The following is a 27821-nucleotide window of genomic DNA, read 5'->3' as shown; positions in this document are numbered from 1 at the left end:
TTTTGCATAGATTTCTCTTTTCTGAGTATTGATTTACTTCTATTGCATATTTGTAAACCAGACAGAACTGTTCACGCTCATGATGTGTAGTGCCAGAGTTTCAAAAGAGCTCTGCTCCCATTTAAGCACCAAAATAAATGGCCAGATTTTCAAAAAAGCTCAGCACATTGTGTGATGGTCTCTTTTTGAAAATCTGGCCATAAGTACCACAGTGGAAGATCCTGAGTGCTGAGGTCTTGGAAATCTGGCCCTTAGTGTGAAGAAACTTATAGTGGATCTAATTGGCATTAAAATCTAATTAAATTTAATCTTAATTTTTATTAAGAAATAAGGACAATAGCAAAAGTGATTTTGAGAAAAGTAAGTCTCCTTTTGCGTTCCTTCCATTTTGTCAATCTATTCCCTTTCCTTCTGAAAACTGAAGACCAGACGGTGTGGGGTATTTTTTTTACCGTTTCTTCTGAAAATTCTCATTACTAAGCAATTCTAGAGCTTAGTTGACGTCTGTTACATTGTTTCTGTTACGACAAAGTTAATTAGCCACTTCTCACTGCATCATAGTATTAATTTAGATGGTAAATTAAATCTCTCCAAGAACCTGTTTTATATTTCCATACTGAAATTGCTTCATGCTTTTTTATACAAAGTTCCCCCCTCCCCCATCTTACCTAGCAGTCATGCTTCAAAAAGTCTGTCATCCTCTAGGCTTTAACAATGTTTTAATCATTTTTTTGTAGCATAACATGAATAATGAAAGAAAATATTAAATCTGATCTTTTACTTTTAACACACCATTTGGATAGCAAACATGACCTATCATGGTCTGGAAAACCTAGTAGCTAGTGGAGAGAACATGCATTCTTTGATTACACCTGCAACTCCCATTTGAATTCAGTGGAAGCTGAGGATACTTAGCACTTTAGGGGAGTGGGCCCTTATCAATGTATGGCAGGACCTTGCCCCAGAGAAGTAAATGGGAGATCTTCATTTGACTTGAAGGCTCAGGGCGACTTGCTTTTTTGGCTATATATCACTGTGATTTTTTTATCATGTAGTACAGATGTCCACTCGTAACAAATATGTACAGATTGCTACCTTTGATAAAGTACTTATTAATCCTTATTTTATTATTTCAGGAAGCTGAAGCACTGGCGAAGCAGCAAGCATGAATCTCAACTGCCTTAAATGTTCTGTAAAGAGAACTTCCACAGCTTTTTATAAAATAGAAAATTGTCTCTGCTTCAAGAAAAATAGATTTAATTTCTAACATTTTGATTGGTGCTTGCAGCATCCACGGTACATGAATATAAATTTGAACACGGTGAATATGGGAACATTAGGGTAGAGAGCATGGAAGACACTATTGCAAAGTTAGAAGCATAGATAACTGAATCAATTAGAAATGATTGATTTAAAGTGGTTTAAACTATGTCTGGGCAATTGCGTCCATTTTTTGTAAACTTAAAGAAAACCTATTTTAGTACTAATTCTGCAGATAAACTTACACCTAAATATCCAGCTATTTAAACATAGGAGAAAACAATCAACAACATAAAACCTTATCAAATAACTCTAGTGCCTGAATTGCCTCAAATGTTATTGAACAATACAAAAAGACAGTAATTTCTCAATGTCTTTTTAAATTGTGGCTTAAAATGAAATTCTAAGTGTTGTGTAGTGTAGTAACCATTGCAATCGCTTATGGAAATTATGACATTTGCTCTTTTGTAGAATGAAGATTTAAAATTGTATTGTAACACATTGTACAGCTCTAAAAAAACAAAAACAAACATTGCCATGTATTTCTCATTTAAGCGACCAATGTGGGCCTTTTCCACAAAAAAAGAGATTGAGCAGTGGATAACATTTCCATTGGCACGTTCACCACATAGCTCTCTAACCATGACTTGATTACGTGTCTGTGCTAGATTTAGTGCACTTCAGTGAAATACAATATGGACTAATTCCTAGGCAGTATCACAAATAAGCCAAAATGGCCAGAAATGGCATTTCCTTACATGTGTAAGAGCTAAAGCCTTTAATGTAATATTCTACAGGGTCACATTGTTTATAGTTTTAGGCATTTGGTTGCACGTTCTAGTCGTTACTAGTTGCATATAGTAGTTTTTCATATGGGGAACTAAAAGTAAATGTTTGAGTTGTAAGAAGTATTGTAATTGAGTGTGGGGGGTTTCTTTCAAGTTTTAAAAGTTGATTTGTATTGCCATGGAATTAGTGAATCCAATTAAAGAACAGCATTCTGTATCCGTGAATTCACCAAGTGCAATATTCACCCATTCCATGCCTTAGGTATACATCATATATTTGGCAAAGGGGAATTCACATAGCCTGCATATTATGGCCATCCACTGGAAAATCATGAAGACTGATTTAAAATCCTAATTATAGGTGCACCTGAAGTGGTAAGGAGTAGTTTTAAAATGTACATGTGTGATTTTTAAATATCTTGCACAGTATAAACCACTCTTCCTTCCAGAATGCATCGACACCATAAAACAATGATATATGTAGCCTTTACTGTAGTTGCAGGGGCATTCTACAAGCACAGCACACAAATTTTATTTTCATCTGCTTTATAACAACATAGAATCACGTGGTATAGATCAGCAAAAGACTTATAAAGGTTTTATGCCGCTTGCAAACTGTAGCATATCATGGCCATGCAGTTACTTATATTGATGCAATAAAAGTTATGCAGTGCTTTAAAATGCTTCCTGAGACATTTATAATTCTAAGATCCAAAATTAGTGACAGGATAGAAGTAAAGACTTAATTATACTCTACAACAGAATAATTAAATATTTTCCTATTGCCAACATATTTCTTTTGGGCTCTGCATTTCCCCAGGTGCAAGAAGTGTAGTTTTCAACACCTAAATAAGTAGCAGAGAAATGTTTTTCCTTGCACAGTTGTGAGAGCAGTCTGGCTCCCACACAAGTCAATGGCAAAATTCCCATAGATTTCAGCATGAGCAGGACTCGGCCTGTAATGCTGTTTGGAACCTGGCTAGTTACATTAGCATTTAGTCCATGTTTTTCTAATTTTGAGCCTGGGAATAGATATTTTGTAGTTTCTGCTTGCAGATGCCTGACCCTTGTCCCTGTGTATATGAAAGTAGGACAGTTAAATGTTGCCTAATCTTCAGGATGGAACCCATAGCATATTTTGTGCTTTCTCTCTTGAAGGCTTACTATTAATTGCTGGGGAGGGGAGGAGACTATTGTTGGGGGTTTTATTTTTGTTGTTTTAAATCAAGTATCTGCCTTTCATGATTCAGCATGATTTAGTCTTTATATATAAGAAAGTATCTCTTCTATCAGTAGACGAGTTTGAGGAAATGAATAAGAATATCGAAAGGAGTTTTGTGAAGAAAATGGAATTTGACACACAGGTTGCTATACTCCTGATGATTTGCTGTGTTTCCTGTGTAAACAAAATGTGGCATTACGTTTTGCGAATTGCATCCATTATTTGAAGAAGCTATAACTGAAAATTATTGCCGAATTTTGTCAGCTCAGTGACACAAAACATTCTGAAACAAGGTCATCTCTATTTCTGATCTTTGAGAAAGTTGCCAAGTTTTAAGAAAGCAATGTCAGTTCCCCCTTCCAGTCCCTCTTCTTTGCCAGGTGGTAACACGTAAATTGCATCTGCATTCCTGAGGAAGCAGTGTGAGGACAAGAACTGGCTTATTTCTTCTGGTGTCTGGGGCACAAAGCATGAACACAAACTGAAAAATATCTAAGTGGTCTGTTCTTGTTTTGGCCTGCGTGTAGAACTCTCATTAGTATTAATGTAGATTTCATGCATGTGTTTAGGAGTGACCGAGGTGAGAATATACCTGTGTGGTGGTCTCAACACATTGGTTCTGTGGTTCACATTACTATGTTTTTATGTCAGTTATGGATGTTGCATCTTAAGACGAACTTGTACATTTCTTCCTGCCCCTTTTTTTTCCTATATAGAAGGTAAGGTGACGAGGCATCAGACTTTCTTTCTTACTAATTATTGATGTATCATTCCAATAAAATTGTTTTAGAATGTTTTTTCTCATATTAGTTTGATTTTTGTTGGGCGTTTTTGGCTTGGTATTTTCAGTGTTGGAAAGGATCCTCTTCGTTTAGCTTGCAAAGCAAATCTGAGGATATTCAACCAAAAGAGTTGCTTTAAAATTTCAGTATCTGTAGCAGCCACAAAATTAATGTGAGTACATTCCCCTCCCCGCCCCCCCCATTACTATTAATTCATATCAATAGTTTCATGCCCTGTTGCTGGAATTAAGATTATTAGTCTCATCGATGTATCCACACCACTTAAATGATCTGTGTTAGAAAATGTGTGTCAAATACAGTTCCTACCCCACATCTACACTCCCTCCCCAAACTAATGTTGAACCTAATTGATCTAGATCAATGGTTCTCAACTAGGGGTACATGTACCCCCCGAGGCACACAGATTTTCCAGGGGGTACATCAGCTCATCTAGATATTTGCCAAGTTTTACAACAGGCTATATAAAAAGCACTAGCAAAGTCAGTACAAACTAAAATTTCATACAATGACTTGTTTATACTGCCCTGTATATTGAAATATAAGCACCATATTTATATGCCAATTGATTTATTAATTATATGGTAAAAATGAGAGAGTCAGCAATGTTTCAGTAATAGTGTGCTGTTACACTTTTGTATTTTAATGTCTGATTTTGTAAGCAAGTAGTTTTTAAGTGAGATGAAACTTGGGGGGTACGCAAGACAAATCAGACTCCTGAAAGGGGGACAGTAGCCTGGAAAGGTTGAGCACCACTGATCTAGAGTGTGCTGGATAGGTCAACCAGCTTCAGCACCTTTTGTAGTAAAGCTTGTTAGACAACCTAGCCTGCTTTGCCACAGTGGATATTGAACTTGGTTGAACCTGTCTATAATAGAGTGGGACATGTTCATACTGGTTGCAGGAAGGACAGTGGGTCACATGTTTGATATTACATTAAACTAAAACACAGTTCATTTTTGTAATGTGGCGATTGCTGCAGTGATACTAAGTAGGTGGGACAGAAATCTAACATTCACCTTTATTTAGAGGTTCTGTATTTATATCAGCTCTGTAAGATAAAAAAATTATTTGTCTTGGGGCCCAGTCCTGCTGTCTTCATACATGTGAAAGTCATGTTGAGTTCAATGGCAGTTTTGAGTTTGAATCTGACAAGATCAGGCTATATAGATGCAGCTTCAGAATGAAGTTCCCTGGTAAAATAATCCTCCATCAGCAGATTAGGAAACAACATATTAAGGGCCTGGTCCTGCAATCCTTACTTATGTGAGTAACCCTGACTAATAAAAGAGTGCCAATAGGAGTGAGGATTTCCAGGATTGAGTCCTAACTCACTGCAGTTCTAATATCTGATCTGGCTGGTTGATTCAGTAGCCAAATGATAGCTCTCAGAGGGTCTATGTGCTTTGCGTGTTTAGTGATTAAACCAGCTAGCAATCTTTCTACTAGATGCTATAGAAGCACTAAACTGAATTCCCAACCATAAATTGTACTGTACATTGTCACCAGAATTCCAAACTATATTCATGTGTTTTCAGTTGAACTATTATTTGTATGTGTGTGTTTAGGTTTTTAAAGAATGTTTCTGAATGAGGAAAGGGCATATTTACTTACCTATTTGTAGGATGAACTTTTTTCTTGTTTCTAAAACAGAATAAAGCAGAACTGAGAGCAGTTATCACAGTTACTGTCTTGTCTTTGAATAGTGTCTTAGTTCTGTTGCATCTTCCACTCTCACTTGACATTATTTGGTATTTTAATAAGTGGTCCATAATGTCATTTAGGAACAGTGGCTTTTGTGGTCTCTCATCACAAGGAATCCCATTTGCTTTTGCTTTATATGTTTCACTTGTATAACACAGATTCATTTCATGTTTTGTTTACTGTTTTAAAAATTTAGTCTTAAAAGAAAAGAATATTGTTACTCAGAAATGCAAAGCTCTTCAATAAAAAATGAATTCCAAAAATCTGCAATAAAAACTGCATGTCTGCATTTAATGTTTACTTAACTTGCTGTTTCATGTTACAGTGGTGTGCACTGTAATAATAAATTTTTACTATACACAGTTTTGTTCATTTTTTTTTCCATATTCTTATCCTGTATATTGTTGAAGCATTTCAGTGTCATGTACTCATTACTCAAGTTATTTGGAAATATATTGGGAACTGGAATGCCTCTGCTGTATGTACTGCTAATTTAATCCATGTTTAACTTGGATGTAGAGGAGTCCTCGCTAGCAATTTATTAAGGGTTATAAATTTTGTGGCTATTGTTTCACTGCAGAGGTAAGTTGAGTTATCTATTCTCAAGTTACTTCTCTCAAGTTAGTCTACTTTGAGTGAAAGTGGTCACTGCAAAATAACAGTTGAGCTGCTGTGTCCACACTGGTACTGCAGTCCCTCGGGGTGGCACTAAGACTTCTGGGGGAATATCCCAGAATCTTTCAGTAAACTGAGCTGGTCTATGAATGCTTTCCCAGTGAAATGTGGGAGAACTTGTCATTTGTGGGAAAGCATTGCAGGACTAGTAGCACTCCAGTGGAAGCAGCCTGTATCCACACTATTATTATACAATATAATGCTGCCTGCTTCTGTAATTTTCACTCCATGCATCTGAGGAAGTGGGTTTTTTACCCACGAAAGCTTATGCCCAAATAAATGTTAGTCTTTAAGGTGCCACTGAACTCCCTGTTGTTTTTGTGGATACACCTCATGTTAGCCTTTTCTGCAACTGCATCATATTGACTCAATGGGTGATCCACTATAGCTCCCAGATTCTTTTCAGCAGTACTATCACCTAGTCAATTATTCTCAGTTTTGTAGTTATGCATTTGATTTTTCCTTCCTAAGTGCACAGTGCTTCACTTGTCTTTATTGATTTCCATCTTCTTGATTTCAGATCAATTTTCCAATTTGTCAAGGACATTTTGGATTAGTTCTCGCATCCAAAGTGCTTGCAACCTCTCCCTGCTTGGTGTCATCCACAAATTTTATAAGTATACTTTCCACTTTACTATCCAAGACATGAATGAAAATATTGAACTGTACTGGACCTAGGACTGACCCACATGGGGTCACAGTAGATAGGTCCTCCTAGTTTGACAGCAAACCACTGATAACTACTCTTTGAATATGGTCTTTCAACCAGCTGTGCACCTACCTTATAGTAATTTAATCTAGACCACATTTCCCTAGTTTGTTTGAGAATGTCATGTGGGATTGCGTCAAAAGCTTTCCCCCCACCCCCATCCAGTGGGATAATACCTCTGACAAAGAAGGAAATTAGGTTGGTTTGGCATGATTTGCTTATGCTAGCTTTTCCTTATAATTCATCATGCCGTTCCCTAATTTAAGGGAGACCTGCAAAGAGAGGGAAAAGTAGGTTTCACCCTTTTTTGGCTTAAGATAAATATATATATATATAGAGAGAGAGAGAGAAGTTTATTTTTGTTTGTTTCAGCATTAGTACCCTGACACTCTGTGGATGAATGGACAACTATGGTTTGACATAAATACCAAGGAAATTAAATCTGATTAATTGAGAGGGGAAGTGATTTTTATTTAAAGCCCGTTTAACACCTCTTTAACTAAAACACTTAATGGAAAGGCTCTTTGTAAGGATTCAACACCATGCCTCTTAAACTTAGTTCCACTACAGCTGGCTCTGCATTGTGGTCTCATGCCCATACCCCTTTCAAATTTGAGAAAGTCACAGGTTTGGTTCTGCTGTGATCCATGAAACTCCTGACAAACCCAGCAGGCACTTAAACTCACTGGACTACAGAGTCATTCTCTCTCTCTCTCTGTGGTCCAATGACTGTTCCACTGTGGATATATGCTTAAATAGTCACTGGACCAGACAGCAAGTGTAGGAGGAGAGAATGACTTTGTGGTCTAGTGATTAGGGCACATAAATGGGAGGTAGGAGACCCCAGTTCCAGTCCACCTGCTCCAATCACTCATCATCTATCCACAGTGGAACAGCTTCAGCTAGTGAGACTAATGTTTTCCAAGAAAGGGAATATATAGAATATGAAAGTAATTCTATGTGTCGTAACAGTAGGATGCAGTATTGTCCCATAGTACTACCTCATATCATCTTTCTTCCACTATCAATAGAAAAGAATTACAGTTAAACCAACAATGATTAATAATTACTATACTCGTTGCCTTTTATTGAATGTCCCACATAAATAAAACTGCTCAATGAATCTAACAATATAATCTTTCTAGGTATGATGTATTAGAGAAAAAGCTCGCCTCATGCCAGAGGTCTAAAGAAGATATGTATGAACTACTTTGTTTAATAAAAGACCTCTGAGAAACATGGAAAACGTAAGTTGGCTTTCAGAACAAAAGAGGTTTAGAAGCCTTGAGGACATCTATCTTCTAGTTGGGTTGAAAAACTGCTTTTGAATGGTACAATGTGTAGTCTATCAAAGACGACCTGAATCTGCTATACTTTAATATTAAAACACAAAAATACATAAGATTTATTTACCCTGAATAATGAACAAAACAATAAATAAATATATTTAGTAGATTTGGTTCTTGAAGCATTGTTGGAGTTCAGATCTGGATACACCCATTAGACAGCAATTTCCTCTCTTGCAGGCTTGTCTATTGATGCCATCTTCAGAAACTTCCAAACTTCTTCATTTTCAGTTGCTTCATATAACATCTCAAAGTCCTAAAAGAAATGCAAACCTATGTGCTAATGGCATTAAATCCCAATTCTGTTGTCATAAAACCTGATATATATGTGCACTTCCCCAACAGCAACACCTGCACACACTACCCTCTGGCAACATTGTTTTTGTCTTGCACAAACAACATTCTAACATACTCCAATTCATAACTGTGACATAAAGATTTTAAAAAGTGTGACCATCTGCATCTAATGCACACACAAATACCTAATGCCAAATCCATGGTCAGAAAATACTAGCCATCTCCTTATTCCCAACAAATTACAAGATAACTTGAAGGGAATGGAACTTTGGTTCTGACAATTAACAGTTAACAATTAACATGCCATGTCCATGTTAAAAGCCTGCCACAGAAAAAACATACTACAATTTGTTTTGTATAGCATCTTTCATATAGCTGTATCGCTAAATACTTCAGGCCAAGTCTTTCCTCTGTTACAGTTGTGTAACTCCTGATGAACAGAGTTGGAGTTTCACCCACCTAAATAAGGGTAGAATTCAGCTTCTATGGCTTAATCTTGTTTCTGATTGTACAAGAAGGAAAAAGCATGCAGAGAGCCACGAAGGCCTTGTCTACACTGGAATTTAGTCATTGATATAGATTCACTGATACGAACCTCTAGTGAGATTTGCACTGCGGAAACTTACCCTGTTTATAACTTGGTAAAATGTATTTGCAGAAATCATCTACACTAGTGTTTTGCATCAGTGCAGCCACACTGGTGCCTAATCCAACTGTAGACCAGACCCAAAGCTAGCACAAGCAACCTTGTATGTGATGTAACTGGTGCCAGAAAGAAGCCCAATTAATATTCTCAGGCATGCACTATGGCTTAAGGGATTTGGTTTGCTGAAAAATGACATGGCTAGCAACTCCTGCAGAACTCCTTGTGAACAAGGTGTTCTCGGTAGTATCTGTGCTGCCCTTCACTGTGCTCGCTGGAGGAGGCAGTATTCAATCCCTAAAATGGATGGTCATAAAAGTTTGTCTTTTTAAAATACTGTTATTGTATTGATCTGATAGCTGAAGTGAGTTAGCATGCAAAATTCATTCAAGGCATGCAACATTCTCCACAAACATACTTATTGAATACCTTATTGTTTAAAAACAAAATCTACATTTTTTTTCTTACTCCACAGTAGTCATCACCATTGAATATCTGAGGAGGTACTGCATTAGGATTACCAGCCTTCGCCCTCATCTCTTGAAGCAGATGTTCACTGATGGATACATCTATTAACTCGTACTTTGTTTTGTTAATGTCCAAAATTCGAGTAACTTCTGCCTGTTTCTGCTTCACCTAGATGAAAAAGACAAATTTTAAAAACGGTCTATTATTCCTGTTAACAGCCCTAATTGTTTTATTTATTTTTTTAAATAACCCCCTCACACTAAAATATTCTACCTAAATAGCTAAACAAAAATAAGTTAGGAAAGCTCATGTGCAGTATATATTGCTCAGATTTTTCCCTTTTAAGTTGTTTTATTCAGACTGGACCTTGGCACGCATGCTCTCAGCCTGCGAAAGATTTGTATCCAAATATTTTTAACAAAATTAGTTGAATATTTTCAGGTTTCAAGAATCATTTAGGAACCTGATGGATGTCAGAGATCCCATCTCTTCATGGTAGGTGGGTGGTGGGGGTGCAGCCTTTGTAGGTGGGAGGACCCTATTTCACTGCTCACCATGTGGGGGTGGGGGAAAGACATGTTCAAGTGGGGTGGGAGGTTAGGGTGGAGCTGCCCTATGTGGGTGCTGGAGCCATGCTTGAGGCTAGCAGTGACTCTGAAGGTGGAAGGAGGCCCTTCTTGGTGCTGGTGGGTGGGTGGCAAAGTACCTCTTGGTGCTGTAGATGGGTGGAGGTGCGGCCTCGTGTGTGGAACTGGGACCTTTCTTGGTGGTGGAGGTGTAGCCCCATGTGGGTGGAACTCAGATCCCTCGTGGTACTGGGGGGGGCAGTCCTGTGGGGGAGGGGCTGCACCCCAGGGTGTTGCTGGGGGGGGGGCGCAGCCCCGAGGGGGTGGCGCTGGGCCCCAGGGTGTTGGGGAAGGGCGCTGAAGACCCATGAGGGTGGCGCTGAGCCCCAGGGTGCTGGGGGGTGCAGCCCCGAGCGGGTGGCGCTGGAGAAAGATGGGGAGGGGGAGCTTGCCCCGCTCACCTGCCTGGATCCGGTGACGCTGGTGTAATAGACCCTAATGGTGCCCATGGTGAGCGGGCCAAGCCGCTCCCTCCCCGCCCGGCCCCTCCTCACTCACAGGCCAGACGCCAGACGCCGTTGCTAAGGCAACGAACGGCTACCGGCTCGGACGGGCCAGGCTCGTTTCTTGCTTCTGATTGGCCAAGCCTGGCTGTCAGTGAAAGTCAGCCCCGCCCCCATCTCCAGGCCTACTGCTCAAGTCTGCGGGCTGGGGGTAGGATCGCGGTGGAATTCTGGGCGGGCGGGCGCGCGTAGAAGAGAGATCTCTGCTTTGCCAGGCCTGGTTGGGCCGAAGGGGGGAGGAGCAGCTATTACCGCCCGCCCGCCCGCAAGGGCAAAGCGGGCAGCAACGCACCTCCGCTTGCAGCGCCCTGGTTTGGGGAGGGCCCACCTCTGAGCAAGCGGCCTCCAGCCCTGCCCGGTGTCTTCTGGGCTCCCAGCAGCTGCCTTTCCTGCCCGACCCAGCCACGCCGCCATGGCTGTTGGGCTCCCGCCCCTGAGAATTGCGAGCTTCAAGGAAGGAAAGGGCTGCCCCCATTTCTAGCCTTGGCATTTGTGGGCCCCACCAGCAGGTGTGTGCCCCCCCCCAGTCCTGCTGTGCACACCAGGGCCCCAGGGAGGAGCTGAACCCTTCAGCCCCCCACTGCTCATGTCCACATTCCCAAGCAAGCAGAGGGCAGCCCCAGATGTGACCCTACAATTCACAGGGCTACTAAGCCAGAGTGGGGCTCAGATTTCAGCAGCCCCTGATTTCAGCAGCCCATGTCTCACAGATACACCATTGAGCCTGAAGATCTGTGACATCCCACAAACTCCTAGTGTCCCAGCAAAACCAGCCTGATGATTTGTGAGGCCCTATTTGTGTGTCTTTGTTTTTTGTTTTGTTTTTGTTTTTGTTTTTTAAGACATGGGAATGTCACACCAGCAAAAGAGGTTAGGTGCTAAAGAGATCTGGGTTCCTTTCCCAGCTGCGCACTGTGGACTTCAGAGCAAAATATCTGCTGATGTAATGCCAGTTGCTGTAATTGCTTCATCTCTGACTTTGGGCAATTTGTGTGACTTTCCCCCCATCTGTGAAATGGAGTAAGAATGCCTGCCTCACAAGGAGTATTGTGAAACTTAATTTGGTAATGTGCTTTGAGATGCAAATGGAAGGGAGCTATTATAATTCAAAATGGTACTACTGTTGAAATACAAATTAATTTGTGCCTGCTATATCTTTCTGATTTGCTACAGCTTATAAAAAGGGAAGAGACAAGTGGGTTTTGAAGAAGTATAAGAGTAAGCACTAAAGAAATTTGTCATTTTTGTCTATGAAAAATGCAACAAGGCCCCAAAGGTAATGAACAATTGTAGGAGTTGAAACAATACAGTCAGTAGCTGGCGCAAGAGAGACATGACTGTAGCACAACTAAAAATCTCATGAGGAAAGCGTAGTTATGTTTACAGTACTGGAGCAGAAGGGGGCATCTGCATAGATTTATTTTATGAAAGTGATAGTTGTTTGTAGTAGTCATATTGCTATCCTTGTAGAAGTAATGGACTCAGTTGTTCTTTTAAAACACAGCTCCATATTGGAGGGTAATGCAGAGGCATATAGCCTCCAGTGGAAATCCTGGAACAGTTGTGCCTCAGCTAGGCGTGATGCCTCCAGGAGCGTAGAAGTTTCACCAAAGCACAGTCCTTCAACAGGCTGTAGGACAAGCTCCTGTTCTGCATGTGGCCAGCACTGTGAAGAGCACTGGGGTGTTGACATATCACTACATTGGGGCACTATGTCCCATATGGTAGCCTCCTCCCCATAGTCCGGTGGGCTTGAGAAATAAATAAAGAAATTCCAGTGCGGAGCCTGCCCAAGGGCCAAAGAAACTGAAGCCACAGGCATGAGCAGCACCAAGAAGATATTGCAGCTGGGGTGTGTGAGAGAGACACCACCCTACCCCCTAGCACTCTCTGGACCCAAGACTATGCAGAGGGAACTCCCTTTCGGGGGCCCATAATAAACACAAGGATTCTGATTGTTCCAGCCTGACAAAAGAAAGGCTTCTTGCACCTTTCTGCCTTTCATGCAGGGGCATGTCAAGCCACAAGCCTGGTATGATTTAGGGCTCAATCCTGTTTCAGTGAGGGAAAGGATCGGGCCCTTAGTGATTTTTATAGAAATGTGTGTGTTTGTTAATAACATATTTTCACAATAAACAGGTAAACAGAAAAGGCCTCACTGAGAAATTGGAACACATAGGTCAGGTGAGCAGGCAGTTGCTTCAGGAACTGAGATGTATTTGAGGAGTTGAAAAAGATTAGGGTTGCAAAAAATGCAGTGTTGCTGGAGTGGGTTAAAGAGACAGATAGACCTGCACCAGCTAAGTTTGAAAAATCAATCAGTGTAATCAATTTCTATTTCATATTTGTGTGTGTATAAAAGATATAGTCTTAGCTGAAATATGGGATATGTTTTGATTTTTGGAAAAGATTATGTTAAATCTCACCCTGAGCTGCTACTAATTATAATTTATTTTTAAGGCAACACCATAGGTGTGCATGGCACTTTACAAATAAATAATAATGAGAGGGCTCTGCCTCAAGTAGCTTACAATCTGAAAAAGTCATAATACTGCAGGAGATGACAATAAACAATGGGTGAAGACAGATATGGGAGAATGAGTCTCAACAGAGGAAGGTCATAAAATATGCCTGTTTTTACCTGTTCATCATCTTGGCATGGGACCAGACGGAAGCCTTCATTCTGTGTTTGCATTTTTCTTACCTGAGTTTCTATAGTCAGAGATCTTCAGATATCTCTTTCCTTATAAATTCTGCTTAACATTTTAAACTTGTAATTCAAAGAACTACACTAACACATTTATGTGACTTTATCACTGTTTACACTTCCACTTGTAATCTGCATTCACCTCAGTAAATGTGTCTCCTTTACTACATTTTGTTAGTTTAAATATTGGGTCTTTGGGGAGGCTGACACATTCCGGTGGAAAGATCTTCTTCCTCCCTCTTCATGCTGCTGACTCCTTGGCACACTTTAATAGAAAGTTTAATTGTTGTTATCCTCCAAATTATTATTTTACTTAATCTGGTTGTCTGTGTGTTATCCCTGAATTGCATGGCTCTAATTTGTAAACAACAGTAGTGCAATTGACACTAATTTAGTAGTCTCAGTAGCGGAGCCCTGGAGTGAGTTGTATGGAATTTGAACTACCCCATCTGCTCTCAAAGTTGATTCCTCCAGGTCAGGGTTGAGGCATGTTAATGAAGATGGAGAAATGGTTAATTATTATCAGCACTAAATCTGTTGTGTAGAAAGAGAATTTCACTCACGATGATGTAGTGGAGGAAATAGTTATTTCAAATAACCTTTAAATATTAGATTATTTTTATGAGCTCAGTTGGACTCAGCTCTGTATTAAATCTGTTTCTTATATTCACTCAGAACACAGTATGGGTGTATAAGAGAATAAATAATACAGCAGAAAGTATGCATTTCTGCTAGTTGGGGGCAAAGCGGTGGAGGATCAACACAGAACGCCTTCAAATCCACATGCAAGCAGTGCACATGACAGGTAGTGAAACTCCTCAGAGGAATTTAGAAAGAGGAAATGGACAAGTCACTGACAAAGGAACATAGTTGATTACTTGGGTCATGTAAGTACAGATTCACATAGCCAAAACTGGACTGTGTCTTTTTCTCCCCCTATATCCAGCAGTAGCTGGTAGTGGACAGATACAAGGATGCCGGGATTCTGGAACATATGTTGGAGAATTCTTTACCTTAGCTGTGCTGTTTTGAAGATCATTTCCTCCCAAAGCACTTTTTCATGATAAGGGCCTATGAGATATTGTAGTTGCCGTATAGTTTACATGCTCTGATTTTTGGAGCCTGGATTAATTTGGATTTTAATATTTGTAATGCATAATCCCATCTGTGTTAAAAATCCACAGCATAGGCCAGTTTCTCACATAACCAACTTCACTTTGCACTAGAGGAGAGCTGGAATGTGTTTGGTTTAGCTATCTCTAATTTCATTCAAATAAATGTTTACATACAAGGGCATTATTATTTTGTATCACCTCAAAGTGTGCTAGTTTCCTTATCAAATACACAAAAAGACATGGTCCTTTCCTAGAAGAGTTTAGGAGCTTGCTTCTAGTTTATTTTAATTCATAGGATACATTGTTGGTAGTACTTTACTACTGAGGAATCAATAAATTGGTGGTTGTTACTGAAATGTAAAAAGAGGGCATCACATTCACAATGACCCATGTCATTTGTGTGTTTCATTTGTACATTTTCCCTCCATCAGCATATCGGTAGTACTCTGGTATTCTAGAACTTGCAAGACAATTAAATTCTTATCTGCCAAAGAGAAGGAAACTTGACAAGGGAACCAACCAAAAACTCTTTCAGTGCCTGTGTATCTATTAACTAGTGCTTGAGAGAATTGTACAATGTTAACAAACTGCTTTCTCACTTGGAAATCCACATGACTTGTCAGTCATATCAGCTGGTCACTGACTGATTTGAAAACCAAAACTACATTTGACTTCTGCAGTTCATGAGCTCTTGTTTGTTCTATGACTTGGGACTAGTGGCACTTTATATTTTGTTCTGTACTATCTCATTGGAAGGATTATCTTTTGTTAGTTTTTTTTGCACTGACCTGTGTAACCCACACACCTTCTGGGTATGGTGTTCTGTCGCATCTAGTGGCACCAACAAATGAGAGAGAGAGAGAGCGAGAAAGAGTTAGTTTAGTTTAGTAACATGAGTTTGCTAACAGCCAGTTGGTTTTTAGTTCATGCGGTAGAGGCTCATGCACTAAACTCCAGAGGTCCCTGGTTCAATCCCATCTGCCGACAACCGGTGTCTGTCAGCGTTACACCTGATTAAACAGATCTCACAATATAATCTTAGTTCTGCAACTAAAGAAAGTACCACTGTGTTCTTGTAAAACAGCACTTTTTTTAATTTAAAGAAAAGGGAAGTAGCTAAGATAGTGAAGGATAGACATTTCCCAATTTGCTGTCTCATTTTTCTATATCTGGAGACTCCCTGTAATGTATGTCAATGGAAAAAAATGTGAGGAACTGAGGCACCCATGAGTTTATTAAATTTTAGTTTTGGAGAGTTTGCTATCCTGATTATGCCAAATGAATCTTTTGTGTACTTTAAGATACACAACATACTACACAGTCCATTCAATGATAGGGCACTTGTCTGAAATGATAAATTAGCTTCATATGTCCAATAATCCAGTTACAAATGGAGATGCTGCAGGAAGAAGAAGCCTTCTATTTTCCACAATAGGAATGGCATTTCCAAGAAAATTTGAAGTTATCAATTTAACACTTGGCTATTCAGTTTCATACAGCAAATAACAATCTCTGCCCCTGCTGAATCAAACCTAATGGAGAATTGTAAATTAATCCCCTGATTTTATATTTTCATTTTATTTACTGAAAAAATTAACTGCACAAGCAATATAAAATGGTAGAAAACAATACTGATTGCCTTGTCTATGTATAATATATTACAACATAATCCTGAGGGGCAGATATCTCAGAGGTATCTGGGAGTTTTTACTGTGGGCCAGAGTCTGATAACTTTACTTGCATTCAATTTTAGTACTAAACTCAACAAATAGTCCCAATCGGACTATTCATTGGGTAAGAGTTTCAGAAATTGACATTCTTACTATTAGAATATATTAATTGTATTATGGTAGCACATTGGCGCCCCAGTCATGAAGCAAGACTCCATTTTGCTAGGCCCTGTGCACATGCAGAGCAAAAAGAAACTTTCTTAACCAAAATAATTTGTAGTCTGAGTACATTGTAGGGACTTGGGAAAAGATTGTCAAAGCTATTTAGGCGCTTGAAGATGCAGATAAGTGCCTAGTGGGATTTTCAAAAGCATCTAACCTATTTAGGCCCTTATATCCTTAGAAGAACCCTGTATTTTAAGAAATTAGTTCACCAAGTCCTTATGTGAAAAAGAGAAAACATATGCAATGTATCTTTAGTGATAGTGGATCTGTCAAGGGATCAGACAAATATCCATATATATTTAACTGTGTCCTTAATTTTATTCTTTAGGAGATGGGGTGAGAGTTTAATAATTAGGATCTTGGAACGTCACTATAGGCTTTAGAATGTAAAGAAAAAACACAGATTTTTTTTAAACATTAATTCTGCATATAATCTTCTAGTTATTATATTTTAACCCACTTAATATGCAAGCCATTATGATTATTTGATTATCCATTTGATCTGCCTGATACCTTTTCATCCTTTGCATATGAACAGAGTCATGAGGGACTGACCTTCAGTAATGCTGAATAACCTCTGCTTGAACTGAAGTCACTAGGAACTGCAAGATCTCAGCACCTCTGAAAATCCATCCTTGAAGCAATATGCTCTTGCCATCAGCAAGTGCAGGCAAACTTCTGAAAGTTCTCAGCTTTACTGCTCTTCATTATAAATCCACATGCACAGCTTAGGCCTTCTATTATCATAGAATTTTTATTTGTCTTAAAGAAGGTACAATTATTAAAATAACAAAGAAACAATGTAAGGGGTCAATGCCTCCTGCTGCCCCCATGCAACAAATATTCACCCTTGAAGGTCTCTCAAATCACTCCAAAAAAACCCTCTTTCAATGGGAATACCTTATTGGGGCTCTGTTATTGGCTTAGAAGATTCCAGTCTGTCCCCACTGCACGTCTTAACGTAAAGTCCTACAGGTTCAGTTTAAATCAATCTCACATGACTTCTCATCACCATCTGTCCAGATTCTTCCTAAGCCTCATGCCACTCTCATTCTTGGTGCTAGACCACCAGATTCTCCCCCTTCCCAGTGTCCCCTGACTAATGAAGGGCTTACCCAGTCCTTACCATCCTGAGGTTAAACCCTAGTCCCAAACAATTATAAACCACCCTGCCTGAATTTTTGTCTCCTCCAGGAGATTCTGGCAACCCTTTTCAGCTGCAGCTCCCTCTGCCTGAGCCTCTGCTCCTGTCAGCTCTGCCTTTTTAACCCCAGATGGGTCCTGTAAACAGACCCTCTCTTGTTGCAGCTTCCTCTTTATATAATGTGTTCTTATCCCTTGCACGGCTCTTCGATTTAAACCGATTTAGTTAAACTTTTTATTTGACGGTAAACGAGGAGTAGGCACATACTAATGCTTATTCTAATTGGTTGGGATTTCTGTCGGGCCACATAATGATCGGTGTGGCACCTCCGGGCACCAGTGGGTTAGTGGGACAGCATTCTGACTGGACAGTGCACTGGCCAGGTCGACAGCCAAAGCCACAGAGAGTTTTCCCTGCATTATTTCTGCCAGCCAGCGCAGCTCATCAGCACAGGGGCGTGGCCCCGCACAATCGATTGACATAACGCAGCACAGAGCAGCAGCAAGAGAATGAAACCAGCCATCCCAGCACATCAGCACAGGTGACCACGAGGACTGTGAAGAGAGATCCTGAGCCATGGGTCTCAGTGCAGTAAACTAAGAATGCAAAAGGCATCTATGAAAATGATTTGAAAAAAAAGCTAAAGTCCAAAAGAGGGAGTGAAAAAAGTTCACAGCAAGGCAAGCAAAGCAAGAAAAAGAAAAGTAGTGAAAAGAAAAACAGGCAAAGAGAAGCAAAGAGAAAAAGGGTGGGAAACAGAAGCACTGCAGAGCTAGTTAAACATGAAGGACAGGGAAGGCAGGAGAAACCTTTGGCTTCTGACCCATGGCTGGGGGCTGTTTGAGGGGTCTGCCTGTATGCTGCACCTGGCAGGATTATGCATGAAGGAGTGATGCCCATGTCTGAGGATTATGCAGCAGAGAGACACACCCAGCCAGAGAGGAGGCCAGCAGTGAGCCAAGCACCAGGGATCTTTGACCCCAGCAGCTCCCTCTGCTCCCCCACCAGAAGCATCCCAGACAATGACGCTGAGAGCAGGGAGCTCAGTGCCCTCAATTGCAACTATGTTAGGAAGTAAGCTTTTGTGGCAAGATTTTGATGATTGTGTTTATAAAGGGATGCATGCGTTTAGGAGTACTTTTGCTTAGATTGAAGGTGTGTTTGCATGAATGGGGGATGAGAAAGTCCTCAGTTTCTTAATCCGATGAAGAAATATCGAGGTCATGGTACCTTTTCTGGGCAAGGCAACCTTGTAGGCAGAACCATGGTAGGACACTTTTCCTTTTCATGCTTGTACGCTGTAATCAGGTATCTGGTAGTTAGGTCACAGTGGCAATGGCACTAGTGCAGATGGTATCATTGCGGCATTGGCATAGCAATCAAGTTGTCTTATCATGTTGCAGAAGCCTCAGCAAAGTATCTTATTGTGTTATCCTCAGGTTAAAAAATCAGTTTAATGATAATAGGTGAAAAATCATTCAAATTAGTAAGAGGAAAATTATTTAAAAAATGGGTGGCTGGACTGCAAGCGAAAAACCTTGGAGGATAATTTTGTGCCGGATTTTGTGAAATCTTTGTGATCTTTTTTCTTTTTGTGACGAGGCGATCTTCCCCAGCTATTGGCCACGCAGTGAGGAGCTAGGGTGGAAGGTTGTTGTTTATTAGGGATGCGTACAGTAGTTAGGAAGAGGGCTACACTACAGGAGCTATAAAGACAGTCTGATACTTGGGCATGCACACTGCAATCATGTAACTTGAATCTGTACTGTGACCTGTGCTTGAGATGACTCACTAGAAAGCTAACTCCACTAGATAAAAAGAAAATCAGTGCCTTGTAGTGAATATAGCTGTGAATAGTGATATAGTTTGTCCCTTGATATAAATTTATCTAATAAATGTAAAAATTATCTTTCTAATAATCTCTCTTTCTCCCTCATGCAGCATCAGACCATCATCCTCAATCCAAAAGGATTGAGAAAGATCGATGAGAAGAAGAAAAGAAATAGAGAGGAAGGGAGGAAAAGATATGATGGATGGAGATGACGTGATGAATGAAAGAGAACATCTGAGTGTGGGAAGGTGAGGAGGAATGAGGACAGGAACAGGAGGACTGAGGACAGGAGGGAGGAGGACAGAGAAGGAGAGGGGGGACGAGAGCGGATCAGCGGTGGCGCGATGACTGTCTGGGCTGGGTGGTGCTGGCTCTGGGTGGAGCTTCAGACACGGGAGCAGGAGCACCTGGTGTGAGCTTCAGGGAGTGCAGCCTGATCCACAGCACCCACCCTCTCACTGTGTAACCACCTCAATCCTCCTCACCCATCCGTGTCACCCTGGCCCCGGGCCCGCGCCAGGCACCTCCCACCACCTCCCAACCAGAAGGCTGTCGCCCCCTCCAAATTTTTTTTTTGCCTAAATTCTCTTTCCTTCCCTCTCTTCTCCCCCACTCCACCCCTCCTCCTCTCTCAATTTTTTAATGAATTTAATTTTATAATGAATTTTTATTTTTTTTTTTTTTTGCATAAGTAAGCTGTTAAATAATAAGGGGAGAGCTGGAAGGGATGGAGAGTCAATCAAGGGGAATGAGTCAATCAAACACAACAACACACAAACACAAACACGCGTGATCTGCTCACATTGAGCGCTTGATGTCTTTTCTTTTGTCGCTGCCTGGTGCCGTTCTCCCTTCCTTCTGAATCCGCGTAATCTGGCTGCGCGCGTAATCCCCGGTGATTTGCCTCAGCCTCCACCCCGCCATCTCAAAGGCCTCCTACTCACAGAGTGGAGATTACAGCAGCAAGCACAACAGAGGGGACATTGGTTTGGCTGGTGAGGTCTTGAGTCAGTAATCAGCGTGTGCCAGCGCTTTTTTTAACAAAATGCACCACCACCATTCTGCTGCACTTCAGCCCTGTATTGAATTGATCCTGACCACACGTCCAGGCTGCTGTGTATGGCGTCATGAGCCATGGCATCCAAGGGGTAGGGCTGGTCCCCAGAGAAGGACAGGCATTTTCCATCCCATCCCCTTATTTTCTGGTCTGGTTATAGGAATCCTTGCTTTCTGCAGCCGTTAAACACTTAGTCCAGTCTCTGTGGCGTGCCAGACCCTCCTCCCTGCATCGTGGTGGATTGTGGTGAAGCGTCCTTGTGATCATCCAGTGCAGCACACCATTGAAAAAGCCCCTGGTGCCGTACCGCTGGGTGTGGGATGGTGGTGGTGCGATAAAGATAGGATATGGGTTCCATCTATCCCCCACCCCAGCATCCCCCAAGTGCAGCAAAGCCATCCACTATGGCCTGCACGTTTTCCCAGAGTCACAATTTACGTAGCAGCAGCTTAGTGATTGCTTTTTTTGCATTGCAGCACAGCAGCCCCCCACATTGATAGATCCAACCCAATTGATTGATTCGACTCACGCAAGCGCTCTTGGGCAAGGGCTGCTTCCACACTGCGCCACTGGCTGGCTCTGTGAGGGCTGCTCATCTTTGCATTGGCAGGGGGTGCAGCAGGCAGGGGCAAGCAAGTCACAAAGTTCCATGAAAGTGCCCATACATGCGAGCCTTCCACCAGCCACACACCACACCTGCCACACAACACACACCATGCGTCAGTGCTTGTTTGGCACCCAAAAAAAATCATTCAATGGATAGAAATCGCCCCCATTACCATCAGGATCCCAAAGCGCCGTTTGGTTTGAGAGAGTTCTGTGTCTCACGTCTCATCACTGTTATGTTATCGCTCTGCTGGCCTCCTCTAGCCTCGGTTCCCTCCTTTCAGGGGTTCAATATCAGGCGAGGCGAGTGAGCGCGTGATGTTTAAAACATTTAAAACATCCAGCAGGGTGGTATTGAGCTGTGCCATGCTTGCTGTGCTGTTGCACTGCACAAAAAAAAAAGCAAAAAGCGGTTGGCTTTGTCGAGGAGGGAGAGGAGGGTGAGGAGGTACCCAGAACGACCACCATTTTGCCCCATCAGGCACCCCATCAGGCACTGGGATCAACCCGGAAATGGGGGAGGCTGCGGGGGGATGGGACTACTACCCAGCAGCCACCCACAAAGCAGAAAATCCGGCTAGCCTCCCTCGGACCGTGGGACGCACACGATTGTTTTGTGTGTAGTGTGGCGCGCATCGATTTTATACAATCTGTTTTACTAAACCAGTTTATGTAAATTCGGAATAATCCTGTAGTGTAGACGTACCCTCAGTCCTTTCCCAGCTGAGACTAATAGCTCCAATTGAGTTAGTCCAGGTGTACTCAAATGGGTTGGATCAGCACCACACTGAGAAGCAGCTACCTAGTCCCAGGGGATTGGTCCTGTTCCCTCTTAAAGGGACACATCCTGTGACAAAAAGCTTCTACCAAGTGGTACAAAGTAATGAGTAAAAAGGGAAGGGTGCACCTCAGAGAAACATCAGCAATAGTGAAAGAAAAAAGGATGAATAATCTTATCCTTTGTGAGATATTTCTTTGGGACCAGAATCCTCAGCTAGTGTAAATTGGTGTAAGTTTGTTGGTGTGTGGCTCTTGAAGTCTGATAGACAAAGACACATTTTTAAACAGCCTTCAACCCAATCTGCAAGGCATCCCACAGAAATGATAGTATTTAAACATTTAACTATATGGTTGTAGTACAGATCAGATATTTAGATGTCTAAATGCTATACTATGTCATGGTAATTCATCGGAGTACAGAATTGGTCTGAAAATTTGGAGGCTAGTTTTGAAATTCAGCCTTTAATTTGAGCTGTCGTTGCTAGCCCATGAAGCTCACAATTACACACACACACCCCGACTTGGAGGAAAGAGAAATGAGAAGGTAAGAGTTAGTTTTAATTTAAAAACAAAATAAGTTTCTAACTTTTTTCCTTGCAAAGAAAACCTAAGCAAACCAATCATGAGTTTTGAAAGCTTATCACTGATTTTTTTCTAAAGATGGCATGTTATCCACAGTGCCTTGGCTTCCAGTCATCCATGGTTGGCCTTTAGGGTCTGGAGAAGCCGTAACCATGGGTTGTTTGATTATTGCGATGATCCCAGATCATGTCACACTGAGGTAGTCAGTGGTGCCCAGATTACAATTGATAGGACTACGACACTGCAAACTGCCAGCTGTATGCGCTCTGGCTACGAGGGACATAGCAGCATGATCTACTGTCTCTGTTCTGAGCATTACATTTAAAAAAAACAATCTTTATACTTTTATCCTCACGTATGCATGTTCTGTTTATGCAAATGAAGAAACTTGTACCTACAAACACTTGCCTCTGCAAATCAGAGAGACATCTAATTTAATAACTAAATTCAGTTGTTTGTAGATGGAAATGAGCAATAGAAAGCTTGATTGGGTCCTTGCATTTTGAAATGTACTACGAGCATGGCCAAAGGTATTGAACGGAAATCTATTAGACACACTAATCTTTTAGTAATCTTAGTTATTTTTAGTTGACATATTGCAAAATTAAAAAACAGTCATGCTAGTTGTGAACATTACCCCAGAATCAGTCCCATCCAGACTCATTTTTTACATCCTCTTTTGGATTTGGTGTCACTGCTTGTTTACAGACCACACAGTTTTCCACTGGTGACGGCACTTCTGTTTTAAAAATTGTACAAAAAGAGGAACAAAATTGTGTGTGCTCCAGTTATTGCTCACACTGTCTGAAGTGAATAAAGAGAATTTATTCTAAGGTTGCTGCAGTTGTAGTCGTGGAATGTTAGGTTATGTGACTATCCGCATCTTATACTGATTCTGAAAGGGTAAGTCTGGTTTTCTTTAGTTTGTCTCAGCTTATCTTTTGTTACAGAATTTAGAGTCCCACTTATTTTGCTTAAAATAACTTTATGTATTTATTTTTAAAGTATGCTTGCTAAGGGTCCCATATTTTTGACATCTTGCTCTAACACTTTGAACCAAGCATTAGAGGCAAACTTTTCACAAGTAACTAAGGCTCAGCTCCTCAAAACTATTTAGGCACATAACTCCGATTGATTTCAATAAGAGTTAGGCACCTAAATACCTTTGCACATCTGGGCTTAACTCCCATTTTCAGAAGTGAGTCAGGCATCTAGTTGCCTAAGTCCCATTGACTTTCAATGAGATTTAGGCTTATAAGTGCCTGCGTCTCTTTTGAAAATGGCACTTAGGCACTTTTAAATTTTTTATCCTGCATCTTTGCTTGTGTGAGAGGTATTAAAAATAAAGTAAAAATGGTTACATTATTTTAACTGCTGGAGGATCTGTGTATTGAGCTTTTTCTGAACACTGGTGTCATTCTTATGACATTTGAATTAGAGTGTGCTTATTAATATGTGGAGTACTTAAAATCAATTCTCCTTTGGAAAGAGTTATTTTAAGGGTTGGTTCTGATATCACACCTGCTCTACAGAGGTGTCACTTTATATTAAACAACTATCCCCTTATTTAAATGGATTTAAATGTTTTTAAAGTGCTGATGTGAGCCCTGCTTGCCCAAGTCTGTCAATTCTGGGCTGTGAGGCTGTGTAGACATATCCTGAGTGCTCCAGAGATGCACAAAGGGAGCAGTCCCCCTGTGCTGGGACATCATTGCAAAGGCATTCAAAGTGAAGAGGAGACTTCTGGTGGTGTTCTGCTTCATTCTCCCACATTAGGGTCAGCCACAATGTGGTCCTCAGTGACTGTGAGTCAGAGCCAACTCCCACTCAAGTCAATGGAAAGACTCTTATTTATTTCAATCGGAGATGGATTGAGTCCTAAAGGCTTGCTCCGTCTAAGTCAATTGGAGTTTTACCACTGACTCCAAAGGGTGCAGGATCAAGCCCTGTGTAAGCAAATACAATTAAAAGGCAAAGCCAAGGAATCACAAAATGTAGTAGCTAACTATTGATGTGTAGTTTGGTTTTTAATTATTCACGATACTATTTCATAATGTACTAATTAATGAATTTAGTAAAATTATGGACTCTTAGCAATACAAGAGCTCATTACAGTATCTGCTTAAATTTTGGCTAATAGTTCGGCAATATACCCAACATTTTTATGTAAATAAGCAAGATGTTGCTGCAATTAGGGCTCGGTCCTGCAAGGGGCTGAGCATTCTTGGGAAGTGATGAACATCCTCAGCTCACACTGAAGGCAGTGGAAATTGCGGCTACTCAGGATTTCACAGGAGAGCTCAACACTTTGCATGATTAGCCCCTTAGTTTACTAAAAAAATAAGTGTGTAGAGGATTATCATCAGTCAGAACTTCAGCTGGTGAAATCAGTTGTTGCGCTGTTTCTTTCAGTAGCACCATGTCGATTTTGCACCAGCTGAGGATCTGGCACAGTCACCAAATGAAAAAGACTTCATTGATTAAATCTTTCTGAGAACAAGTCATGTGCATAATGTAGCACAATTGCCACAATTCAGAAGAAAGGTCCAAGACTCAGCTGATATGGAAAATGAAGGATCAAATTATTGGCCTAACTCTTTCCTTTTTCAGGATGATTTTTATTGATATGATGACTTTATCTGGCTATAAAAATGAAACTGGTGAAAAAGCAATTAAGTTACTGTTTGTTAAAATAAAAAATGCCCCACACATTGCAGTCTACGTGAAGCATACATTTTTTTTAAATCTTTTTATCAATTAAGGATAAAATAGCCCTTACTGTTATGCTTATTTTGCATTGCCTTACATGGCTTCTTTGTATTTGCAGGAATAACGTGAACGCTGCTGGTTAGTGAGTCTCTAGCACTGATCAACATGTTGGCAGAAGGCATCCTAACTGGAATCATATACAAAGAAAGAAAACAGGACATAGTTAAACCCCACAAATGTCACATACACAGAAAAGATGAACGGGAAACCTGGAAAGATCACCTTATAGATACACCAGCAATTAATGATTTTGCTTCAGAATCTGAGAAGCAGAATGAGATCATTGCAAAAGGTAGCAAAATTGAAGATAATAAAGAGCTTCTATGGAAATCTAAAGAAGAGCTACCTGCAAAAGAATATAATGCACATGTTAAAGGGACAATATCTGCAGCTTTACATATACCAGGAAGAGAACAAAATCATGAAAACCAGGTGGATTTGTATAGATCCTGGTCGTGCCACAGTATTTATCAAAACTATCCTGACTTACATATTGGAGGAGACCATGTAGGAGGCTATATGCGGGATTCAGGTTGCATTATGGACCACATAAGTGATGAACTTGTTGATGGCCCAGTTTTACTGTCAGGAGATATTCTATTGGGTCATTCCCCTCAAAATGAGCCTCTTGAAAAAACAGCTACAAAGTCCTTGAATGGTGATGAAGGTGGAGAAAGGAGTATGACACTCCACAAGCAGCCTCTTTCGAATTCTGTGCTGAATAACTACATGGATACAAAGGTGGAAGAGCTCTATAAACAGTTTTTTGAAGAGAACCTGACCAGGTGTGGTTCTGTAACAAACCTCCTGACTTCCAGTTTGATCATGAATAATCTAAAACAGATAAACCTTCAGATCTCCCAAGAACAGACTATAGAAACATGTAAAGCTAGAGAAGTGCTTTTACATTCTCTGGCTTTGTTTAGTTTCCGCAATGCTGCCAGTGGAAACAGCTCTGAATTTAGTACTCCAAATTTACAGTTCTCAAACTTGCCAAGCAAGAGAAAGAGCTCCCGGGTACAGTTTACATCATGACTGCACTGTTTGGTTACAGCAGTGGTTCTCAAACTTTTGTACTGGTGACCCCTTTCACACACAAGCCTCTGAGTGTGACCCTCCTTATAAATTAAAAACAGTTTTTTATATATTTAACACCATTATAAATGCTGGAGGCAAAGCACGGTTTGAAGTGGAGGCTCACAGCTCGCAACCCCCCCATGTAATAACCTCGGGACCCCCTGAGGGGTAGTGACCCTCAGTTTGAGAATCCCTGGGTTACAGCCTATTCTTCAGCTGCGGTCTCTTCTCTTTCAGGATTAGTTTGTGATATGTACCAAAATTAGACACTACTGACTTTTTAAAATAAATTTTGACATTTAAACCATACTTTGTCTGTGATGCCACTTCATTGCTTGTTACTGGACTAAGATAAAGATCATCTGTCTTTGGGTGGTTGAATGTAATCCAAATGAAATTTTTTTACAAAATCCTATTGAGCCAAATTTTCAAAGTGGCCTAAGACCAGCTTCTAAGAGTCCAGCCCCGCCAACACCTAGTATGTGAGTAATTATACACAGGACTAGTACTTATGCAATCAAAGTTAGTCACGTGCATTAATGCTGGGAAGATTTTGCCTTAAGAAATTAATCCAGAACCCAATGAAGTTGATGGTTAGACTCACATTGATTTCAGTGATCTTTGGATAAGGCCATAAATTTGAACCCATAATTTTGTGCATTTAAATTTAGTGGTTGCTATTGCAGATTTCACCCATTATGTCTGAGAAAACGGCCTTCTGTTTTGAAAATCCTGTTTAACAATTTGGTTTATTCTGCATAGCATCTTACATATATCAAATGTATATAAAAATGTTTATCAGAGAGGAAAATCAATGACAATACTCTATAGAAGGATGATATGTGCATTTATATGAAGTTAATACATGTTTTGTATTATACAGGTAGAGTACATTACAATGGAAAACTATAGATACATCAGCTTCTAAAAATTTAAATAACAGGTCAAGTTTATAAAATGCTAAAAGTATGTCAGTTACTGAAAAGGTGACATTTCTGTTCATTTAAAATGTCATTTACTTAAATAAAAGTTTCCATATTTATACAACAAAATCCACTCAGATTCCCAGAATATATAAAATGATTACTTCTGCCTACCATTTGCATTTTAAAAATAAGACTCCTTGTGTTTTTCTGAAAAATACACCCTTATGCCTCAGCAAGTTTAAGAGTGTGTTGCAATGTTACTGAAAGGCAAAGATATTGCAGTTTTTGTTC

General features: G+C 40.5%; 3 protein-coding genes across 4 annotated transcripts in view; 2 read left to right on the top strand and 1 right to left on the bottom strand.

Annotated features, from left to right (window-relative positions):
- The window catches only part of SH3BGRL (SH3 domain binding glutamate rich protein like), a 58520-nt gene extending 52383 nt beyond the window's left edge, over window positions 1-6137 (top strand). Inside the window, exon 4 of the mRNA XM_039488417.1 lies at window positions 1137-6137. Coding sequence (XP_039344351.1) covers window positions 1137-1169 — 33 coding nt within the window. The 3' untranslated portion in view covers window positions 1170-6137. The remainder of the gene's footprint in view (window positions 1-1136) is intronic.
- Window positions 6138-8214: 2077 nt separating this feature from the next.
- LOC120371934 (SH3 domain-binding glutamic acid-rich-like protein 3) lies at window positions 8215-11092 on the bottom strand. 2 transcript variants are annotated; one of them, XM_039488419.1, is made up of 3 exons: window positions 10940-11092; window positions 9899-10080; window positions 8215-8760 (listed from the first exon to the last, which is right to left on the bottom strand). In XM_039488419.1, exons 1-3 carry the CDS (start codon window positions 10985-10987, stop codon window positions 8706-8708), a joined length of 285 nt encoding a protein of 94 aa, XP_039344353.1. In that variant the 5' UTR covers window positions 10988-11092; the 3' UTR covers window positions 8215-8705. The 2 variants fall into 2 exon arrangements, with proteins under 2 accessions (XP_039344353.1, XP_039344352.1); XM_039488418.1 differs by having other exon boundaries at window positions 8218-8760; window positions 9913-10080.
- Window positions 11093-23526: 12434 nt separating this feature from the next.
- LOC120371471 (TLR adapter interacting with SLC15A4 on the lysosome-like) lies at window positions 23527-27552 on the top strand. The gene is made up of 2 exons (XM_039487243.1): window positions 23527-23661; window positions 25586-27552. The coding sequence occupies exon 2, from the start codon at window positions 25633-25635 to the stop codon at window positions 26560-26562; it is 930 nt and encodes a 309-aa protein (XP_039343177.1). The 5' UTR covers window positions 23527-23661; window positions 25586-25632; the 3' UTR covers window positions 26563-27552.
- Window positions 27553-27821: the final 269 nt, after the last annotated feature.

The sequence above is a fragment of the Mauremys reevesii genome, linkage group 9 (genome assembly GCF_016161935.1).
Source record: "Mauremys reevesii isolate NIE-2019 linkage group 9, ASM1616193v1, whole genome shotgun sequence".
NCBI classification, from domain to species: domain Eukaryota; kingdom Metazoa; phylum Chordata; order Testudines; family Geoemydidae; genus Mauremys; species Mauremys reevesii.
Note: the sequence above shows the minus strand (reverse complement) of the source record. Positions and strands in the feature narration are given on the sequence as shown.

Bases quoted from the DNA above. Each gene is read 5' to 3' on its own strand.
- LOC120371934 (XM_039488418.1), bottom strand. From the start codon at position 10,987: ATGGGCACCATTAGGGTCTATTACACCAGCGTCACCGGATCCAGGCAG. The intron at 10,081-10,939 runs GTGAGCGGGGCA...TTTTTCATCTAG, and splicing joins GCGTCACCGGATCCAGGCAG to GTGAAGCAGAAACAGGCAGA. The intron at 8,761-9,912 runs GTAAGAAAAAAA...CATTTCTTTTAG, and splicing joins ATGGTGATGACTACTGTGGA to GACTTTGAGATGTTATATGA.
- LOC120371471 (XM_039487243.1), top strand. From the start codon at position 25,633: ATGTTGGCAGAAGGCATCCTAACTGGAATCATATACAAAGAAAGAAAA.